Source organism: Peromyscus maniculatus, chromosome 12 (assembly GCF_049852395.1).
Source record: "Peromyscus maniculatus bairdii isolate BWxNUB_F1_BW_parent chromosome 12, HU_Pman_BW_mat_3.1, whole genome shotgun sequence".
Taxonomy (NCBI): Eukaryota; Metazoa; Chordata; class Mammalia; order Rodentia; family Cricetidae; genus Peromyscus; species Peromyscus maniculatus.
In genome coordinates, this window is record NC_134863.1 from 11267402 (window position 1) to 11288645 (window position 21244).

The 21244-nt window shown below is 43.2% G+C and overlaps 2 protein-coding genes across 2 annotated transcripts in view; both read left to right on the plus strand.

The window, feature by feature from the left end:
• The first annotated feature begins 760 nt into the window (after positions 1 to 760).
• LOC143268207 (uncharacterized) overlaps positions 761 to 21244 on the plus strand; it is a 370245-nt gene continuing 349761 nt past the window's right edge. The window contains exons 1-3 of the mRNA XM_076549348.1: positions 761 to 873; positions 3108 to 3178; positions 6148 to 6172. Coding sequence (XP_076405463.1) covers positions 852 to 873; positions 3108 to 3178; positions 6148 to 6172 — 118 coding nt within the window. The 5' untranslated portion in view covers positions 761 to 851. The remainder of the gene's footprint in view (positions 874 to 3107; positions 3179 to 6147; positions 6173 to 21244) is intronic.
• LOC143268209 (uncharacterized) overlaps positions 19009 to 21244 on the plus strand; it is a 73839-nt gene continuing 71603 nt past the window's right edge. Inside the window, exon 1 of the mRNA XM_076549351.1 lies at positions 19009 to 20521. Coding sequence (XP_076405466.1) covers positions 20401 to 20521 — 121 coding nt within the window. The 5' untranslated portion in view covers positions 19009 to 20400. The remainder of the gene's footprint in view (positions 20522 to 21244) is intronic.

Here is a 21244-nt window from a genome sequence, read left to right on the forward strand (position 1 = left end):
AGACTGTACACATGGTCAATGAGGATGTCACCTAGAAAATGACGTGTACAGGCACTGTTTATTATATTACCAATGCACCTGGCTACTGTTCTTGTCAATTCGTAATGAGGACATATCCAGGCCTGGCTAGTGGAAGGGAAGTTCCTACTCATCCCAACCATCATGTGACAACTTGGCTCTGAGTGACTTTGAATCTGAGCATCTCTAGAAAATATGGAAGCCTTGTTCACCTCTCAGTGTGGTCCTCTAACCAGAGAATCACTAACTGATAGGCACTAGGCAGGTTGAAAATATTGGAGGAAGATCATATATTTCTGCTAAGCTAGGGCCCTTCTATAGTTTCTCAGGTAAACAGTGAAGGTAAACAGTGAAAATAAATACATTCTCTACTGTTAGTTACATGAGTAACCAACACAAACCTCATGCTACCTGAGTTCACTCATGTTGCTCACTCTTCTGCCATTTAATAGACACCACAGAGAAATTCTGTAGTGCATCCATTTCCTTGAGGGCAAGTTGTGTGTGTGTTTGTGTGTGTGTGTGTGTGTGTGTGTGTGTGTGTGTGTGTGTGTAGGGAAAACATTTACTTTGTAGTTGGCCATCATGAAGTAAAGTACAGTGGCATTTAAAATAACCCAGGCTGTAGTCTTGGACTTATATGAGCTGACTTGCCTAGATAGCAGCTGTTGGGTGTCACAGTATGATGAGTTCACAATGAACGTTCTATGACATGCTGCTGACATGTACTTAGATATGTTTGCACCGCAGTGCAGAGTGCCAGTATATATTGCGACTTGCCTCCAATATACACGCTTATAGATACAGAGATATTGTTTTGGAATTAGAGTATAATGGGGAACTGCTGTAGTCGAGGTATGACATTACTAGCCATTGAATACTTCAATTAGACTGGTTAATGTTTCTCAAAATATCTTTAAATATTTATAACTTCTGTGTTGTTAGAATTATGTTTTATTATGTATTATGTATATTCTATTCTCTATGAAATACTTTGAAATACAGTCCAGAAGAGGCTAGCTCCCCAGAACTGCTCCAGGGTTGTGAATAGAAGACCTCTTTCAGAGCTATAGCTGTCTTCATGAATTGTTCAAAACCTAAATATAGAGATGTTCATATTTGTGAAGAGCTGTTAATTAAGATTGTATGTTTTCAATGATCTTATAATACTAGACATTTTAATATGTAATGTTAATCCATCAAGAATTCTGGGGTTCATTTCATTAAACAGGTATACACTGACCATGGTAAAGTAGCTAGAATATTCTAGAGAACAATGCTGGCTATTTTTAGGCATGGACATTTGATTGATTGTATACTTAGGTCAACATAGGAATCATTTAAAAATCTATACCTCTTTTCAATAGAGATTGGTAAATTTGAAATGTAGGTCTTTAGGACTATCAGTCATATGCCATTGAAGAACAGTGACCTGGGAATTTAAAATTCAGGACTTTGGATAGCAGGATATTTTACAATATCTAACCTTCCCAAGTGTTGACACTGCTTGGGTTATATTCATTAAATGACTCAGCAACAGCATAGACACATGTTCTTCTTTATTGACTATGTGAATTCCCAGGGTGGAATAACACAACAGAGAGAGAGAGAGAAAGAGAGAGAGAGAGAGAGAGAGAGAGAGAGAGAGAGAGAGAGAGAGAGAGAGAGAGAGAAGGGGAGGGGAGGGGAGGGAGGGAGAGAGAGGAGAGAGGGAGAGAGAGGGAGAGAGAGGGAGAGGGAGGGAGAGGGAGGGAGAGAGAGAGAGAGAGAGAGAGAGAGAGAGAGAGAGAGAATATGCTTAAGTAGAAGAGCCAAGATGTGAACCCAGACATATTGCCCACTATCCTGAGTCTCTAAACACATGTCAGGATATCTGCAAGTCTGTAGAAGTCCTAGGTACTATCTACTTTATGACATAGCCCAGGACAGGTATTGTTACATCAGTGTCACATTTCATCCTAGTCATTATAAGGAAGTACCAGTACTTCTCATCAGTTCACAGATACTTAGGGTTGGGACACTCACCTTTACCCCTGGCCTAAAGACAATTACAAATGGGGAGATCTTTGATTGGTGTCTAATGGCAATACAAATGTGGCCCTTAGAAGTACAGAGACCTTGTGAGCTATACACCCTGAAAGAGTGACACATAAGTACCCAGAATATCTACCCAGTTTTTAGAGTATGCATCACCCTTGAAGCAACTCTCATGTAGAACTGTGTTAAAGGACTTGAATGATCAACAGGATCCAGACAATCATTCTTCCCCATCACTGCTGGTTTTAAATTGGATGCCACAAAACACATGAATACAAAGGTTCATAGAATAGTAAGAAAAGACTAGAAGGAGAAACAAGACACAATATGCTTATTATTGCTTTCCACTCTTCAGTAAATTATTGTTGTATGTCAAAGGATGAAGGATCAATACAGTTACACCATATGCCTCATACTAAATTCACTTCCCCAGTAAAATGTATATGTTATCAAGGCTAAAATTCTATGTTCTTTGTGGTGAATGCAGAATCAGAATGTATCAATTGATGGAGGTTGAAATATGTTTGTGAGATATGCTGAAGGGATTGTTAGTTCTTCTGGGCTTCAAAATGATCTCAGGAATTGATGGTGATATGTTGTTTAATTGTGAGATTTATTTTAATGGAGAGAGTGAGATGGCTCAGTAAGTATCAGTGCTTGTCACCAGACCTGATGTTTTGATTCTGTCCCCAGAATTCACCTAATGGAAGGAGAGACTTGGCCACCAAAGGTTGTCTTCTGATGTGCTCCCTCCCACACTGAATAAATGTATAAAAGCTTTTTAAAACATGCATTCAGTAGTTACATATTGAAACACAGACTCTCACATTACTTTAGATTCCTATTCTCTAGAAAGCAGGAAAAAAAAAACCCTGTTTATTATTATTTTTTTAATCTTTGCCTACATTTGCCATTAGGAAAAACAGTCCAGTAGTCGCTTAACTAAGTCTAATCACATGTACTGATGCCATGCACTTTTATCCATGTCAAGTAAAGATGCTTGGGTGGGTAAATGGTACCATGAACTGACAGTTATTTTTCTGTCCCTCTAGTTACACCTGAACATCAAGTTGCAACACCATCTTCAACTGATGTACAGAAGTCCCCCAGTTCTTTGACAAAGGTAAACAGTTTCTTTATGAAAGAGTGAAAAGCTGCTTTAATGATTCTTCCCTTAGGTTTTGGTGGCTCTCACACTTGAAAAATAAAGTTGGTTAGGTTATCATGGGTGTTAAATAGTATATTTAGGAAGAAGGGAAAACAGAATTTGACCAGATTAGTGATTGCATAGAACACCCACACATGCTTATGTCAGGTATTGATTTTGAGTCAAGGGGACAGGATGTCTTTGGGAGCATGGTGTTCCGCTTTTGACAAAAGTATGTAAATTTCACTTGGAAGTTGATAGGCATATCATCCATGTAGACTTGAATGTTCACGTAAGGGTCTCCCGCTTTTATGACTTCTAGAGCCTCTGGTTTAGGTTAAATTTGATTGTTCCCCAAAGATCAATGTTGTGGAAGCTTCATATGCCCCAGTATAGGGTGTCCAGTTGCTCAGAACTCTAAGTCATGGGATGCACGTACATTATTAGAGTGCCTCATAAAAGGGCATAGTAGTAATATAGTAATCATAATAATCAGTAGAATACAGGAAACTTAGATATTTTTGTACCACTCTAGAAATCACAACAGAGATGGGGCTATTTTTTTCTCAACACAGAAACACCAACTCATCCTAAGCCTATGAGGTCTTAAATAAGGGCGATTACAATTCTGAATACCTTAAATATCCTAAAACTATGGCATGTAGGACTGGGTCTCATACAACCCAGACTTGCCTCACACTGCTGGTCTCCTGCGTTTCTACCACCCAAGTGCGGGAGCTACAGGTGTAGACCAGTATGCCTGACTCAAACACATGGAAGTGCACGTTATCCTCGGGGACCACGAAACCCTCGGCCTCGACTGGGGTGCGTGCGTGCGTGCGTGCGTGCGTGCGTGCGTGCGTGCGTGCGTGTGTGTGTGTGTGTACGCCCGCGCGCGCGTGTGTAAGGGGGTCCTACCCAACTCATGGACACACCCTTCCCTAAGATCCTGGCCTCGAGAGGAGGCCGGACGGGGCCTGTTTGGGGCCCTCCTTGAAGAGAGGGGGGACATTTTCCAGTCAGAATTCACGTCCTCTTCCAACACCCCCGCCCCCGGCCAGCCCCGGGGCCATCTGGGGTCAACAAAACGGTATTTCCCCTTCCGGAAGCCCCTGCCAACACCATGTGCAGACCGGAGTCCTCAAGTCAACCTCGCCCCCGCTCAGCTGCCGCCAGGAGAGAAGAGAGGCACCACGCAGCCAGCCACGCTTCCAGCTTGTGAAAAACCGCAGGAAGCCTGGGCGCGGGCGGGCAGGCGCGGCCCTCCCGGGGCACCCGAGCTACGGTCTGCGCAAGCGCAGAGGGCGGCCATGCAGGGAGGCACCGGAGAGCCACCGGGCCGCGGGGTTTCTCTGCCCGGGAAAGTCAAAGGCGGAGCCCGGGGCGTTTGTTCGCGAGGCGCGCAGCAGGAAGCGGGCAGCGGAGAGAAACCTGTTGTGGCGATGGGGAGACCCCAGCCCTGCCACGTCAGCCCCTGCTGTGTCAGAAAACCCCGGCCTCGCTCTCCTCACGCCCTGCCCGGTTCCTGGACGCTAAGGTCTTTTTTCTAAGATGCCGCCGCTGGCATCCTGGACTGTGGGCCCGGAAGAGAGAGAGGGACTCCCGAGGCATCAGAACAAGGCGTGGCCTTGCGAATCGGACGCCCTGGACTAGGCAGGGAATATGCAGTCTCCGGGAGACCCGTGGGAAGCTGAGGCCGCCTTTGAACTAGCGCCCTCGAAAGCAAACCCCGGCGGCGGGCGCGGGAGAACCAGGCGTCGGCGGCAGTTTTTGGGGAGAGCAAAAGAGCACGTGGTGTTGGCTTTTATGTGGCGGCACGATGTTATTCATTAAGCGGCACTGTTACCGAGCGAGAAAAGGTTCGAGGCACCACGAAACCCACTCTCAGAGTTTATTAGGGAAGGAGGGACAGAAGAGAATGTGCTTGGACCTATGGAAGATCTGTGGGGACAGGGGGAGGAGAAGAAGGGGACAGGAGGCTGTGACTAGCTTTCGGTTTTTGTTTTTTTTTTTTTTGGTTTTTCGAGACAGGGTTTCTCTGTGTAGCTTTGTACCTTTCCTGGAACTCACTTGGTAGCCCAGGCTGGCCTCGAACTCACAGAGATCCGCCTGCCTCTGCCTCCCGAGTGCTGGGATTAAAGGTGTGCGCCACCACCGCCCGGCCCCTGTGACTAGCTTTTTATGGATTCCCCTGCCCGAGGGCATATGTAGCTATGCCACGTATGCGCATAGATTGCCTAATGCAGCGCATGGATTACATAGGCCATAAAGCCTTGGAATGACTAATCATTTTGGCAGTACATGCTCGGTCATGTAGGGGGGGGGAGTGGCCACTGACCAGGAATTCCAACCCATGGGCCACAGAGGGACTCTACAAAGAAAGCCGGTGGTATGACAACCTGAGCTCTGAGCTTCAAGCCTCCTGTCTGGAAAAACTGGGAGTTCTTGGCTCTGTGACTTTTGGCAAACGTATCCTTTCTGTGTCTACATTGCCTTCCTCAATAAAGTAGCAATAACAATATTTACTTAATTGCCTTAAAATATTAAAAGATATTAATCTGTCCTGGCACATAATAAGTGCTCAATAAAGGTTAATTCTTGTTTCAAACAAACAAACAAACAAACAAATCATAGTAACCAGATATAGAGTTGCTCTGTCATGTCGTGATATACCTTAGCTGACCATCAGTGGAGGCGAAACACATAGGGATACCTGATGTGGCCTCTAGTCAGCAAAAGTGAAAAACAGACTAGTGTTTGTCACAAAGAAGACGTCCTGAGATATTCTGTCAGTATCATACGACATACTAATCCAGAATCTTCCACCCAAGGGCTTGGCAATCCTTGGTGTAATAATGCCCAGCAAACACGTGAGCCAAAGTGTTGTACAAACAGAACTCACCATAATCTGAGTCTCAAAGTGTTTTCTTTACTGTGTTTTGCAGGTGGACCCAGGAAAAGACAGATGTGGTATGTATTCCAGAGTCACTGAAGACATGTTTTAGATGTGAATTGTGTGAATACTGGTTGTCTTTTGTCTAGTGTACCACAGTAAGCAAAACACATTCATCAATTGACAGTTGGGAGTTTGATTTAGAAAAAAAAGTGATACCTCAAGTAAGAAATCATAGTCATGTGTCTACAGTTGCTATGTCTAGCTGTGACCTCCTTAGTTTGGGATTTTGTGCACCAGGCTATGTTTAAACTTATTTTATCTAGACAGATGTCCATGTCATTGAACCCAATTTTCAGGAAAACTGTTGTGAAAAAGAAATTAAGGACCTGAGCCCCCATGCCAGCTGGCCATAAGACAACCGTGGAGGGTCTAGCACAGGCTCCATTCTTGTTCTGGGAGACTTTTTTTTAAAAAACTATATTTTGTTTACTCCATCTATGTTGATTGAGTAAACAAAATACAATTTTTTTAGGAGTGGGGGATGAGAACATAGGGAAATGGGAGGGTCAAGCTGGAACAGGGACAGAGTGGGAGGGCAGGGAGGAAGATACCATGATAGATGAGGACATCATGGAAACAGGAAGAGGCAGGGTGCTGGGGAGACTCTCGGGAGTCCACAAGGTTGACCCCACCTTGTTCTGCTGGCAGTGGTCCAGAGGGTGCCTGGACCGGTCTACTCTAGTGACCAGCCTAGCAAATAACCTAGCTGTCATCATAGAGCCTCTGTCCAGTGGCTGATGGAGGCAGATACAGAGATCCACGGCCAGGCACCAGGCTGAGCTCCGGGAATCCAATTGATGAGAGAGAGGAGAGATACTGCAGGAGAGGGACATTGTGATCATGATGAGAGGACGTGCAGAGATAATGGACCACAGTAGTGGAAGCCCATGAACTGTGGTCTGGTGGCTGTGGAGCCCCCATGGGACTGGACTAGGCCCTCTGGACATGGAAGACAGTTGTTTGGCTCAAACTGTTTGGGGGGCACCCAGGCAGTGGGATCGGGATCTGTCCCTGGTACATGGGCAGGCTTCTGGGAATCCGGTGCCTGTGGTGTGACACCTTGCACAGCCTTGGTGCAGTGGGAAGGGGCTTGGACCTGCCTAGGCTCAGTGAGCTGGGCTCTGCTGACTCCCCATGGGAGACCTTGATTTGGGGGATGCGGGGTGGCTTGGGAAAGAGGGTTGGGGATGGGAGGAGGGAGGAGGGGGTCTGTGGATAGCATGAGGAGTGAGTAGAAAATTTCTTAATAAAGAAAAATAAAATTAAAAAAAATGTAACTGGAAATGAGCCAGCTGGTTTATATTAAAATTGTAAATTCCTTGAGAAAAAAATAGTATTCATGATTTACCTATAACAATGTGTTTAAAGCTCACCACAGCCATATGTAGTGAGTTGATATGTGTTTTCCTAAGCAGATGAATACACCAACGCCCAGAATAAGTGACGAGGATCTTCACATATGCAGTGCAACGACTGCATTTAATACCCTGCCTGCACACATTTAGCAAGTGTGGAAGAAAACAGCCCATGTTGTGGTGTAGATCACAGATTCTTTGCTTACCACTACATTGAGATAGGATGGATGTGTGCTAGACTTCGTGGGCTCCTTCCAGTAAAACCTGAAAAACTTTAAGGTGTTTAACAATATTAGTATGGACACAAAAAGCAACACAATTTAGGCACAGTATCCACTAAGAACTCTAGTCTCCACCTGGATGTTGATCTGTGATGTCGGACTTTTTGGACAACATAGTGTTTTGTTTTTGAGACATTATCTCACTATGTATCCATGGCTCTCCTGGAACTAGCTACATATATACCCTTCTGACTTGGATATCACACAGTTCTGCCTGCCTGTGACTACAGAGAACTGTTATACAAGGAGTTCACTACCACACTCAGTGAGACTATATATTTAAAAATGGGGTGCACTCTATTATGCTCCAGGAGTTTTCTTCTCAGTGGTGATTGGTCCTCATGTTTTCAGTGTGACCACTCATATATGTGTGTACACACACACACACACACACACACACACACACACACACACACACACATATATATTCAGCAATGAAGAGTATATGGCTCAGTAACATCATTTCAAAAGTATTTTATGCACAGTGTGTTTACATTTTCAGTACTTTGTTATATGGTAGTTTGTATTAAGAAAAGTTAGTATGCTAATATGGGCTGGAGCTTGTGGCCCAGTTGCCTCAGTGCATGATTAGCATAACCACGCGCAGTTTGCTAATTAAACCCAGAGTCTGACTCCTAATTCTGCTCAAAATGTGCCCAGGATGTCTCAATCTTATTAGTCCTTGTCCTTGAGAAGTGGAAGAAAGAGAGACATAAGTTCATTCTTTGCTGTAGAAATTTCAGGCTAGACTAGAACACAGATCTGTTCTGGAAAAATTAAACGGCAATATAGAGAAGATAGGACTTTGGTGAGAAAGGCATGAACAGGTATAGTGCGTTCTCGATGCTCCTGTAGTCATTACCCCTATCTTAGCCAGAATTAATAAAGGCTGTACAGATGGTCAATGAGGATGTCACCTAGAAAATGACGTGTACAGGCACTGTTTATTATATTACCAATGCACCTGGCTACTGTTCTTGTCAGTTCGTGATGAGGACATATCCAGGCCTGGCTAGTGGAAGGGAAGTTCCTACTCATCCCAACCATTATGTGACAACTTGGCTCTGAGTGACTTTGAATCTGAGCATCTCTAGAAAATATGGAAGCTTTGCTTACCTCTCAATGTGGTCCACTATCTAGAGAATCACTAACTGATAGGCACTAGGCAGGTTGAAAATATTGGAGGAAGATCATATATTTCTGCTAAGCTAGGGCCCTTCTATAGTTTCTCATGTAAACAGTGAAGGTAAACAGTGAAAATAAATACATTCTCTACCGTTGGTTGCATGAGTAACCAACACAACCTCATGCTACCTGGATTCACTCAAATGTAGCTGACTGTTCTGACAATAACAAATACCACAGAGTAATTCGGTAGTATATGTACATTTATTTGAGGTCAAGCTGTGTGTGTGTGTGTGTGTGTGTGTGTACATGCATGTATGCATGCATGTGTGTGTATGTGGATGGATATATATTTATATGTATGTATGTATGTTTATTCATATGTTTTGCACTGAGAAGTTTCACAGTATATAGCACCCTAGTAAACACTACTCAGAAAGGAGGGAGTTTATAAAGTTTACCATATTTATGGGACTCCAAGAGAGACATGGACATTGTTTATCAGGTAAAAGCAAACTTAATACAGTCATGTTGCTCTTCTTTTAACAACACCACATTGATGTGAATTTAGACTTGCCTACACCACCAATGCAGTGCATGCTGGAGTGTGCAGTGCACTCAGTGATCCTCCTGAAACACCACTGTGACGCTGATGATGGTGCCTAGAGAATGGGCATGCCATGGAGTGTACTAAAACAGACTGGTTTCCTCTATTTTCTGCCATGAAACTGACATAACTGTCTCTACTGTTAATGCAGTCCCAGAATACAATCTATTGGAAAAGAACCATCAACAGCAGCACATGGTTGCTCCTGAGAATGCTGAAATACCGCAAGTCCAGGCAGACACTTCTGGCCATGTACCATCTACTGAAAGAGAAGGTACTGTTGAAATGCATTAATCTCATTGGGTGACATATGGTAGTTGTGGATCATCATTGTATGATAGGAGGGAAAGGTGATGATATTACCATAGTTTCCTGTGTAGATAATGTTGACTTGCATAGTTCCTCAGCTGAAATTCAACCACACGATTTAAGAATGTAATGTAAATTCACCTTTTGCAAACATTGAGTAACAAGAAACAGAAGAAAGGTGAACTCAATCTTGTCTCTGTCACTGTCCCTTCACCTGGTGTAGGCAGGAACAGGTGAGGCAACCTCTCTGTTACTTTCTCCCACATACCGGTGATGTAGATGAACTGAATGTAAACAAGCTCAAGATTGGCATGGTCATTGTCAAAATTGTCAAGAGTGAGCACAAAATTTGAAACAGATAACAGCATTTCTAGTCTGACCAAAGGGGAGTGGGTCTCTGGAGTAGTGTGTCACACCCTATGCTTATGGGAAAGAACAGAGGCAAGGTCATGGAAGGAGGTTTCTGTGTTCTTCCTTTTCAAAGGCATCATGGTAGCCTTGTCAGGGGTAATATTCTTGGGTTCATCTCTGTCATTTGAAGGCAGTCTTTCAACACTTAGCGCTTATCCCCATTTACCACTACCAAGTGTCCAAGCCTGTCATTGTACTTAGTAGCTCTCCATGGAATCTGTGCATAAGGTTCTTTCCCAGTTTGTGTGATAAAATACTATGACCCAAACATGCCAAAGAAGGAGTGCTTGTTTTCCCATGATACCATGAGTATGGTGTGCATATTTGCTGAGAAACCATAGATACAGGAGCCTGAGGCAGAGGTCCAGTGCAACAGAAATAGAGAAAAGGAGTGTTTCTTTTTTTTTTTTTTGGTTTTTTTCGAGACAGGGTTTCTCTGTGTAGCTTTGCGCCTTTCCTGGAGCTCACTTGGTAGCCCAGGCTGGCCTCGAACTCACAAAGATCCACCTGGCTCTGCCTCCCGAGTGCTGGGATTAAAGGCGTGCGCCACCACGCCCAGCTAAGGAGTGTTTCTTTATGCTCAGCTCACCTTCTCCTTCTACAGTCATGGATCTCAGTCCAGGAGTAATGTACTAACAGCTGAACCATTTGCTACCTCAGTTAACCTTGTCAAGATAATGCCATAGAGGCATCACCAGAGCCCTGACCTATCAGTTGACTCCTGAGATTTGCCGTCATAATGCCCACAAACAGTTTGGGGTTCCAGTCTATGATAAAGCCAGTCTCTCTGGTGAGAGACAACTTGCCCCTGTGCATTCAAATGTGTGTATAAATTTCTTACCAAGTGGTCCTGGTGATACTGAATGAGCAGATCCTGTCCCTGGGTCCCCTGGGACATTTGTAGTAGTGCTTTCTTGGTCTTCTGTTGATCATTTAGTCCATCTTCAAAGGACAACCAAAGATTAGACAGCTAAATAGCTAGCAGGCTTCTGTTGTACGGCCTCATTGCAACACTGGCAATGTCCTGACAAGTAAAGACCTCATATATGTCTTTAGCTTATACCAGTCTATGTTCCTTGTCTTTAAGTGCCATGCTAGGTGATTTCAGTCAAGGGAGATTTCAGGCTGATATCTATCATGGAACCTTTGACTTAATGGATGAGAAAGGGTCTGCCCTTTGGTTGATCTTTGGTGCTTTTAGAGACATCCTTGCTTCATCCTCCAATATGCAGAGACTGTGTTTGTGAGTTTTCCTAAAATATTGCCCATGTTCCTCATAATACAGGTTATACACCCGAGGGGGTCAGCTCTCCAGACACCTGCAGGAGGTGCCTGTCCCCTGTGCTGTCACTACTCGAGTCTCTCACTCTTGGCATGTCTGACCTGTCTCTTCTTTCCTGGGGACATGAGTTTATGCTCTAAGGAGTCTCTCTTCTCTACGTGGCTTTACTTTTTCTACTTCAGTAGGCTCACAGCCCAGGGCCATCAGAACTACGTCTGCGTCCCTTGGATTCTCACAGTCTGCAGTTTTTTTTTTAACTTCCTATTGTGCACTATATCTGTAGGTTCAATGCATACTGTCCTCTTCTGACCTGTGTGTGACAGAGAGACAAGATTCTCCTCTAGCCCCCCCGACTTTCATCTCCGTTCTTGTTACCTCTTGCCACCCTCTCCCTCGCTCCAGCCACTTCCCTTTCATTATTGCCATGTTTCTTGGTCTGGAAAACCTTGGAGGCCCATGTGGTCCATTTTTCCAGTTACTTTATTGGTTATTTTGTGTACTGGAACACGTTGTCCAGGCAATGTGGACTAATTCCCACACATGTTCTCATCTTGTCCTGGGTGTTCCAGGTCTTTCTGTAATCATTTATTGTCTCACAAAGCTCATGAGATTGAAAAGATCAGTGGAGAGAACAGAAAAGAACCTTTTTCAGAAAAATATGTCTGGAAAGTCAGTTGACTCTCTAGAAAGGGTGTGGATCAGACCTTTATTACATGTATATAGATAAAAGTCTCCTGATGGCCAGCTGAGGTTGATGAGAGTAGCAGCTATCCTGCGTTCAAATCATCTCAGAGACTGATTGAACTCTGTGATTTTTATCATAAGGTTACTTTTCTGTGGTTCTTGAGTGTGTAGCAGTAAAAGCACATGTGGTAAAGACTGAGATCAATAATTTGAGCCTGGAACCTTCATGGTTGACTGAGAGAACCAGGTGCAGAAGGGTCACTTCTGCTGGATGCACTGCCAGCTGTTGAGCATCCCAAATATAATAAATGTAAAAAGAAATTTTTTGAAAGATTTATTTAATCCTTACATGATACAACTATTCTTTCACACTGCTTAAGATTCAGATTTCATAGAAAGGAAAATATATCTGTTCCTCATTTCTCTCCAGACCTGTACGGGGCCTTAATTTGTCTTCCTGGAAGACAGTCCAGTGACAACCCAACCATATTTTCCATTAGATTTAGTTGCCATGGAAGAATCCTCTTGTACACTGTAAAGATTTGTCACTTGAATTGATTTAATAAAAGGCTAATTGGCCAGTAGCCAGGCAGGGCGACCAAACTGAGAATGCAGGGAAGAGGAAGGGCAGAGTCAGGAGTCCCCAGCGAGACCCAGAGGAAGCAAGATGAGAATACTGTAGGGATAAAAGGTACCACACCACGTGGCTAACTATAGATAAGATATGGGTTAATATAAGTGAAAGATCAAGTTATTAATAAGCCTAAGCTACCGGCCAAGCATTTGTAAATACTATAAAGCCTCAGACGCAATTATTTCAAAAACAACTGCTGAATGTTTAGGTGTTGCTGAGGGGACAGAAAAGTCTGATGATATTTAGACCCATGTACTAAATCCATGCAGTTTTATCCACATCAAGCAAAGATGCCCTGTAATAATACTAAGTCCTGTGAGCTGAGAGTCCCTTCCTTTCCCCTAGTGTCCCCTGAACCTACCACCAGTGCGGCCTCACCCCGCTACAAGAAACATCGACGAGTGAAGACTGTGAGGGTAAGAGGGCCTTTCCTTTCTCTGAGGTAGAAAGGTTACCTCGGTGGTCCCCTTGTGCTTCAGTGGGTATCACATTTCATTCATTAAACTGATCTGAGTCATCACGGATATTAGAGAGCTTATTTAGGAAGAGGAGGGAATGGAACTGTACCAACTTGGTCCTGATCAAGACAGCATACATCACAATGTGGCACAACTTTGTGTCCTGCTGTATGAGTGATCCCACCAAGGTGGGGGCCTCTAGTTTACACCAGTCCTCATGGTTGAAAGATCCTCTGAACATCCTCAAGCTGGACACACTAAGCTTCCAACCATATACTCAAGTTATTTGTAAACCATAGTCTAGAAACAAAAAATACCTTAGTGAAACATAAAAGTTTTTATAGATGGTATGTGATGTAAGTTTTGCAACCCTCTATAGGCCAGATAGGTTTACCTGATCTGCCATTGAATAAGAAAAAGTATGCCCAGTACTAGTTTGTATCACAAAGGACAGAGTCCCAGATCTCTGTGACATCATCGAATAATGTACCCATTAATATAGTCTCTTTGTTACTACTTTTCTCTGTCCTGATTTCAGTCACACGATGTTAGTGGGCAAAACAGCTTTGTAGACATTGCTCAGCATGATCATGACATTAAATATTTTCTTTCCTATTGATTGCAGGCGAAGACCAAAAAACATAGATGTGGTATGTATTGTGGGATCATTTTCCTAAGACAAAACTGAGGTAGGAATTGTGAAAACACTGGTTGTATTTTGTGTGATACACCACTGTGATGTAAGATATTAATGATATGAGAATTGTTGTGTTAATTTTTCTCTTAGTTTCTTTTGAAGGCAAGGGCCACAGCAAGTAAGTAATCATGGATATTTCTATGGTTCTTGTGTTCAAAAGAAATCTTTTGTTATTTGAGGGTATTGTACTTCAATTCTTGTTTAAATCTGTTTTCCCCCCAAAAGTAGGATGCCTTTTTCACAACCTAATTTCCAGTTACTGATGTGTAAATTGAAAATCAGAATACAAGGTAACTACAAAAATGTATTCAAACCTCATCTCAGATATGCAGGGTCAGTTACATGCTTGTGTTCCTTCATAAATGAGTTAACTAGAACTCAAGAGGTAGTGATGAGGCTCCTTAGCTGTGCATCTTAAGAGCCACTTCTTACCTCATCAAGGGCACAGTAATCCCCGTGGAGAGCTCTGTCCTCTTACATCTGTCTGCAGTAAGGCAGATCGATAGGGATCCCAAACACTGCAGTGACGGCTGTGGTGGTTGGAAGTCCTAGGAAATGTCACTCAGCATGCAACAGACAGTCACTGCTTTGAATGGTAGAGGAGCACAGTGCTCCTTTTAAGATGACAGAGTCTCACAATTAAATAAAATATACAGAGGAGTAGGATGGATATTTCTAAAATGGGTTTCTCTGGGATCTGGAGAATAGCATGAACAGAGTAGACAACAGAAGCATGGGCCCAAAGAGGAACACAATTTAAGGACATGTGCACTGAGAACTGCAGTCACCACCTGGAGGTTGATGTGTGCTACCTTATTCTCTGAGAATATATTGCTTTTGGGGGCGGGTTTCAGGGACTCACAGTTTGTCCTTATCTATACTGGAACTACCTACTTATGTACCATACTGGCCTAGAAATCACAGAGCTTCACCTCCTCTGCCTACAGAGAACTGTTATGAAAGCAGTGCACTCCATATCCAGTGGGAATACATCTTTAAAGGTTGGGTACACTCTGCTCCATGTGTTTTTCCTCTCAGGGTTGGTCAGTGCCTGTGATTTGAAGGTGAGCACTCATTAGGTACATGTATTCAGCAAGGAAACACACACACTGTCACACTGCCATGAATTTAGGACTTGCCTACACCACCAATGCGGTGCATGCTGGAGTGTGCAGTGCACTCAGTGATGCTCCTGAAACACCACTGTGACTCTGATGATGGTGCCTGGAGAATGGGCATGCCATGGAGTATACTAAAACAGACTGGTTTCCTCTATTTTCTGCCATGAAACTGACATAACTGTCTCTACTGTTAATGCATGCCAGTTTCCAGAATTAAAAGAAGACTCTTTGGGAAAGGGAAGATATCCCCCAAGGATGCTGAAGTACCGGAAGTCCAGGCAGACACTTCCGGCCATGTACCATCTACTGAAAGAGAAGGTACTGTTGAAATGCACTAATCTCATTGGGTGACATATGGTAGTTGTGGATCATCATTGTATGATAGGAGGGAAAGGATGATATAACCATAGTTTCCTGTGTAGATAATGTTGACTTGCATAGTTCCTCAGCTGAAATTCAACCACACGATTTAAGAATGTAATGTAAATTCACCTTTTGCAAACATTGAGTAACAAGAAACAGAAGAAAGGTGAACTCAATCTTGTCTCTGTCACTGTCCCTTCACCTGGTGTAGGCAGGAACAGGTGAGGCAACCTCTCTGTTACTTTCTCCCACATACCGGTGATGTAGATGAACTGAATGTAAACAAGCTCAAGATTGACATGGTCATTGTCAAAATTGTCAAGAGTGAGCACAAAATTTGAAACAGATAACAGCATTTCTAGTCTGACCAAAGGGGAGTGGGTCTCTGGAGTAGTGTGTCACACCCTATGCTTATGGGAAAGAACAGAGGCAAGGTCATGGAAGGAGGTTTCTGTGTTCTTCCTTTTCAAAGGCATCATGGTAGCCTTGTCAGGGGTAATATTCTTGGGTTCATCTCTGTCATTTGAAGGCAGTCTTTCAACACTTAGTGCTTATCCCCATTTACCACTACCAAGTGTCCAAGCCTGTCATTGTACTTAGTAGCTCTCCATGGAATCTGTGCATAAGGTTCTTTCCCAGTTTGTGTGATAAAATACTATGACCCAAACATGCCAAAGAAGGAGTGCTTATTTTCCCATGATACCATGAGTATGGTGTGCATATTTGCTGAGAAATCATAGATACAGGAGCCTGAGGCAGAGGTCCAGTGCAACAGAAATAGAGAAAAGGATTGTTTCTTTATGCTCAGCTCACCTTCTCCTTCTACAGTCATGGATCTCAGTCCAGAAGTAATGTACTAACAGCTGAACCATTTGCTACCTCAGTTAACCTTGTCAAGGTAATGCCATAGAGGCATCACCAGAGCCCTGACCTATCAGTTGACTCCTGAGATTTGCCATCACCATGCCCATAAACAGTGGTGATCAGTTTGGGGTTTCAATCTATGATAAAGCCAGTCTCTGGTGAGGGACAACCTACTCCTGGGCATTCAAATATACATATGAAGTACTTACAAAATGGTCCTGGTGGTAAAGAATGAGCAGATGCTGTTCCCGGCTCCCTGGGGACATTGGTAGTAGTACCTACTAGGTCCTCTGTGGACCATTTAGTCCCTCCTTGTAGGACATCGCAGACTGCTATGTAGTTAGCAGGCTTCTCTAGCAACACTAGCCTCATTCTTACCTTAGCGATGTCCTGGTAAATAGAAGCCTCATGTGTGTCATTAGCTCTAAGCAGTCTATGTTCCTTAACTTTAACTGGCATTCTGTGTAATTTGAGTCAAGGAGGGTTATAGGGTGATATCCTTCTTTGATCCTTTAAATTAATGGATGACATAGGGAGAAAGGATCTGCCCTCTGGATGATCTTTGGTGCTCTTAGAGGCATCCTTGCCTCAGCCTCCAATATGCAGAGACTGAGTTTGTGAGCTTCCCTAAAATACAGCCCATGTTTCTCAGAATAAATTGTATGGACAGGAGAGGATCAGTTCTCTATGCACCATAATGTGTGTCTGTTTCTTACGCTGTCAGTACTTGAGTCTCCCACTTTGGCGTGGTCTGACCTGTCTCTTCTTTCCTGGGGACATGAGATTATGCTCTAAGGAGCCTCTCTTCTCTAAGTGGCTTCCCTGTCACTTTTTCAGTAGACTCACAGCCCAGGCTAATCAGAACTATGTCTGCTCCTCTAGGATTCTCTCATTCTGCAGATTTTTTTTTTTTGCTCTCTATCATAGACTATAACTGTGGATTCAGTGTGTAGTGCCTGCTTCTGAGCTGTGTGTGACAGAGAAACAGGATTCCTCTTCTAGTCACTCCCTTTCTGTCTCTCTTCTTATGATCTCCTGCCCCTCTTCTTCCCCAGCCACTTCTCTTTCATAATTGCCACAGAAGCTTATGTGGTTCCTTCTTTGTGTTACCTTATTGTGGGTTCTCCGTACTGCAACACATTGTCCATGCAATGGGTCCTAAGTCCCAGACATGTCCTTATTCTCAGTCCCGGGTGTTCTAGGTCTTTCTGTAATCACTAAATGTCAGTTTCTCACAAAGCTCATGAGACTGAAAAGATCACTGGTAGAGAGCAGAAAAGACCCTTTTCAGAAAAACATGCCTGGAAAGTCAGTTGAGTCTCTAATAAAAGTGTGGATCAGACCTGTACTACAGGTACATAGGTAAAAACTTCACCTGAAGCTGAAGAGAGTAGCCATTGCCCTACCCTGAAAGTCATCTCAGGGACTGATTGTACTCTGTGGTTTTTATCATAAGATTTGTTATAGGGGACCAGTGAGATCTTAGCAGTAAAGGCACTTGCTGTAAAGACTGAGATCAATACTTTGAGCCTGGAACCTACATGGTTGACTGAGAGAACCAGGTACAGAAGGGTTACTTCTGCTGGATGCAGTGCCAGCTGTTGAGCCTCTCAAACAGAATACATATAAAAAGAAATTTTTGAATGATTCCCTTAATCATTACACCACATAATGGATTCTTTTACACTGCTTGAGATTACCATTTCCTACAAACAAAAAAAAAATCTGCTCCTCATTTCTCTCCAGAGCTACTCTCTGCCTTTATTTCTCTTCCTGGAAGACAGTCCTGCAACAACCCAACCATATTGTTCATTAGGTTTAATAAGATGTTCCAAGTCCAGTTGCTTTTACTCACATCAAGCAAAGATGCCCTGTAATAATACTAAGTCCCGTGAGCTGAGAGTCGCTTCCTTTCCCCTAGTGTCCCCTGAACCTACCACCAGTGCGGCCTCACCCCGCTACAAGAAACATCGACGAGTGAAGACTGTGAGGGTAAGAGGGCCTTTCCTTTCTCTGAGGTAGAAAGGTTACCTCAGTAGTCCCCTTGTGCTTCAGTGGGTATCACATTTCATTCATTAAACTGATCTGAGTCATCACGGATATTAGAGAGCTTATTTAGGAAGAGGAGGGAATGGAACTGTACCAACTTGGTCCTGATCAAGACAGCATACATCACAATGTGGCACAACTTTGTGTCCTGCTGTATGAGTGATCCCACCAAGGTGGGGGCCTCTAGTTTACACCAGTCCTCATGGTTGAAAGATCCTCTGAACATCCTCAAGCTGGACACACTAAGCTTCCAACCATATACTCAAGTTATTTGTAAACCATAGTCTAGAAACAAAAAATACCTTAGTGTAATATAAAAGTTTTTATAGATGGTATGTGATGTAAGTTTTGCAACCCTCTATAGGCCAGATAGGTTTACCTGATCTGCCACTGAATAAGAAAAAGTATGCCCAGTACTAGTTTGTATCACAAAGGACAGAGTCCCAGATCTCTGTGACATCATCGAATAATGTACCCATTAATATAGTCTCTTTGTTACTACTCTTCTCTGTCCTGATTTCAGTCACACGATGTTAGTGGGCAAAACAGCTTTGTAGACATTGCTCAGCATGATCATGACATTAAATATTTTCTTTCCTATTGATTGCAGGCGAAGACCAAAAAACATAGATGTGGTATGTATTGTGGGATCATTTTCCTAAGACACACCTGAGGTAGGAATTGTGAAAACACTGGTTGTATTTTGTGTGATACACCACTGTGATGTAACATATTAATGATTTGAGAATTGTTGTGTTAAATTTTTTTTCTTAGTTTCTTTTAAAGGCAAGGGCCACAGCAAGTAAGTAATCATGGATATTTCTATGGTTCTTGTGTTCAAAAGAAATCTTTTGTTATTTGAGGGTATTGTACTTCAATTCTTGTTTAAATCTGTTTTCCCCCCAAAAGTAGGATGCCTTTTTCACAACCCAATTTCCAGTTACAGATGTGTACATTGAAAATCAGAATACAAGGTAACTACAAAAATGTGTTCAAACCTCATCTCAGATATGCAGGGTCAGTTACATGCTTGTTTTCCTTCATAAATGAGTTAACTAGAACTCAAGAGGTAGTGATGAGGCTCCTTAGCTGTGCATCTTAAGAGCCACTTCTTACCTCATCAAGGGCACAGTAATCCCCGTGGAGAGCTCTGTCCTCTTACATCTGTCTGCAGTAAGGCAGATCGATAGGGATCCCAAACACTGCAGTGACGGCTGTGGTGGTTGGAAGTCCTAGGAAATGTCACTCAGCATGCAGCAGACAGTCACTGCTTTGAATGGTAGAGGAGCACAGTGCTCCTTTTAAGATGACAGAGTCTCACAATTAAATAAAATATACAGAGGAGTAGGATGGATATTTCTAAAATGGGTTTCTCTGGGATCTGGAGAATAGCATGAACAGAGTAGACAACAGAAGCATGGGCCCAAAGAGGAACACAATTTAAGGACATGTGCACTGAGAACTGCAGTCACCACCTGGAGGTTGATGTGTGCTACCTCATTCTCTGAGAATATATTGCTTTTGGGGGCGGGTTTCAGGGACTCACAGTTTGTCCTTATCTATACTGGAACTACCTACTTATGTACCATACTGGCCTAGAAATCACAGAGCTTCACCTCCTCTGCCTACAGAGAACTGTTATGAAAGCAGTGCACTCCATATCCAGTGGGAATACATCTTTAAAGGTTGGGTACACTCTGCTTCATGTGTTTTTCCTCTCAGGGTTGGTCAGTGCCTGTGATTTGAAGGTGAGCACTCATTAGGTACATGTATTCAGCAAGGAAACACACACACTGTCACACTGCCATGAATTTAGGACTTGCCTACACCACCAATGCGGTGCATGCTGGAGTGTGCAGTGCACTCAGTGATGCTCCTGAAACACCACTGTGACTCTGATGATGGTGCCTGGAGAATGGGCATGCCATGGAGTATACTAAAACAGACTGGTTTCCTCTATTTTCTGCCATGAAACTGACATAACTGTCTCTACTGTTAATGCATGCCAGTTTGCAGAATTAAAAGAAGACTCTTTGGGAAAGGGAAGATATCCCCCAAGGATGCTGAAGTACCGGAAGTCCTGGCAGACACTTCTGGCCATGTACCATCTACTGAAAGAGAAGGTACTGTTGAAATGCACTAATCTCATTGAGTGACATATGGTAGTTGTGGATCATCATTGTATGATAGGAGGGAAAGGTGATGATATTACCATAGTTTCCTGTGTAGATAATGTTGACTTGCATAGTTCCTCAGCTGAAATTCAACCACACGATTTAAGAATGTAATGTAAATTCACCTTTTGCAAACATTGAGTAACAAGAAACAGAGGAAAGGTGAACTCAATCTTGTCTCTGTCACTGTCCCTTCACCTGGTGTAGGCAGGAATAGGTGAGGCAACCTCTCTGTTACTTTCTCCCACATAGCGGTGATGTAGATGAACTGAATGTAAACAAGCTCAAGATTGGCATGGTCATTGTCAAAATTGTCAAGAGTGAGCACAAAATTTGAAACAGATAACAGCATTTCTAGTCTGACCAAAGGGGAGTGGGTCTCTGGAGTAGTGTGTCACACCCTATGCTTATGGGAAAGAACAGAGACAAGGTCATGGAAGGAGGTTTCTGTGTTCTTCCTTTTCAAAGGCATCATGGTAGCCTTGTCAGGGGTAATATTCTTGGGTTCATCTCTGTCATTTGAAGGCAGTCTTTCAACACTTAGCGCTTATCCCCATTTACCACTACCAAGTGTCCAAGCCTGTCATTGTACTTATTAGCTCTCCATGGAATTTGCGCATAAGGTTCTTTCCCAGTTTGTGTGATAAAATACTATGACCCAAACATGCCAAA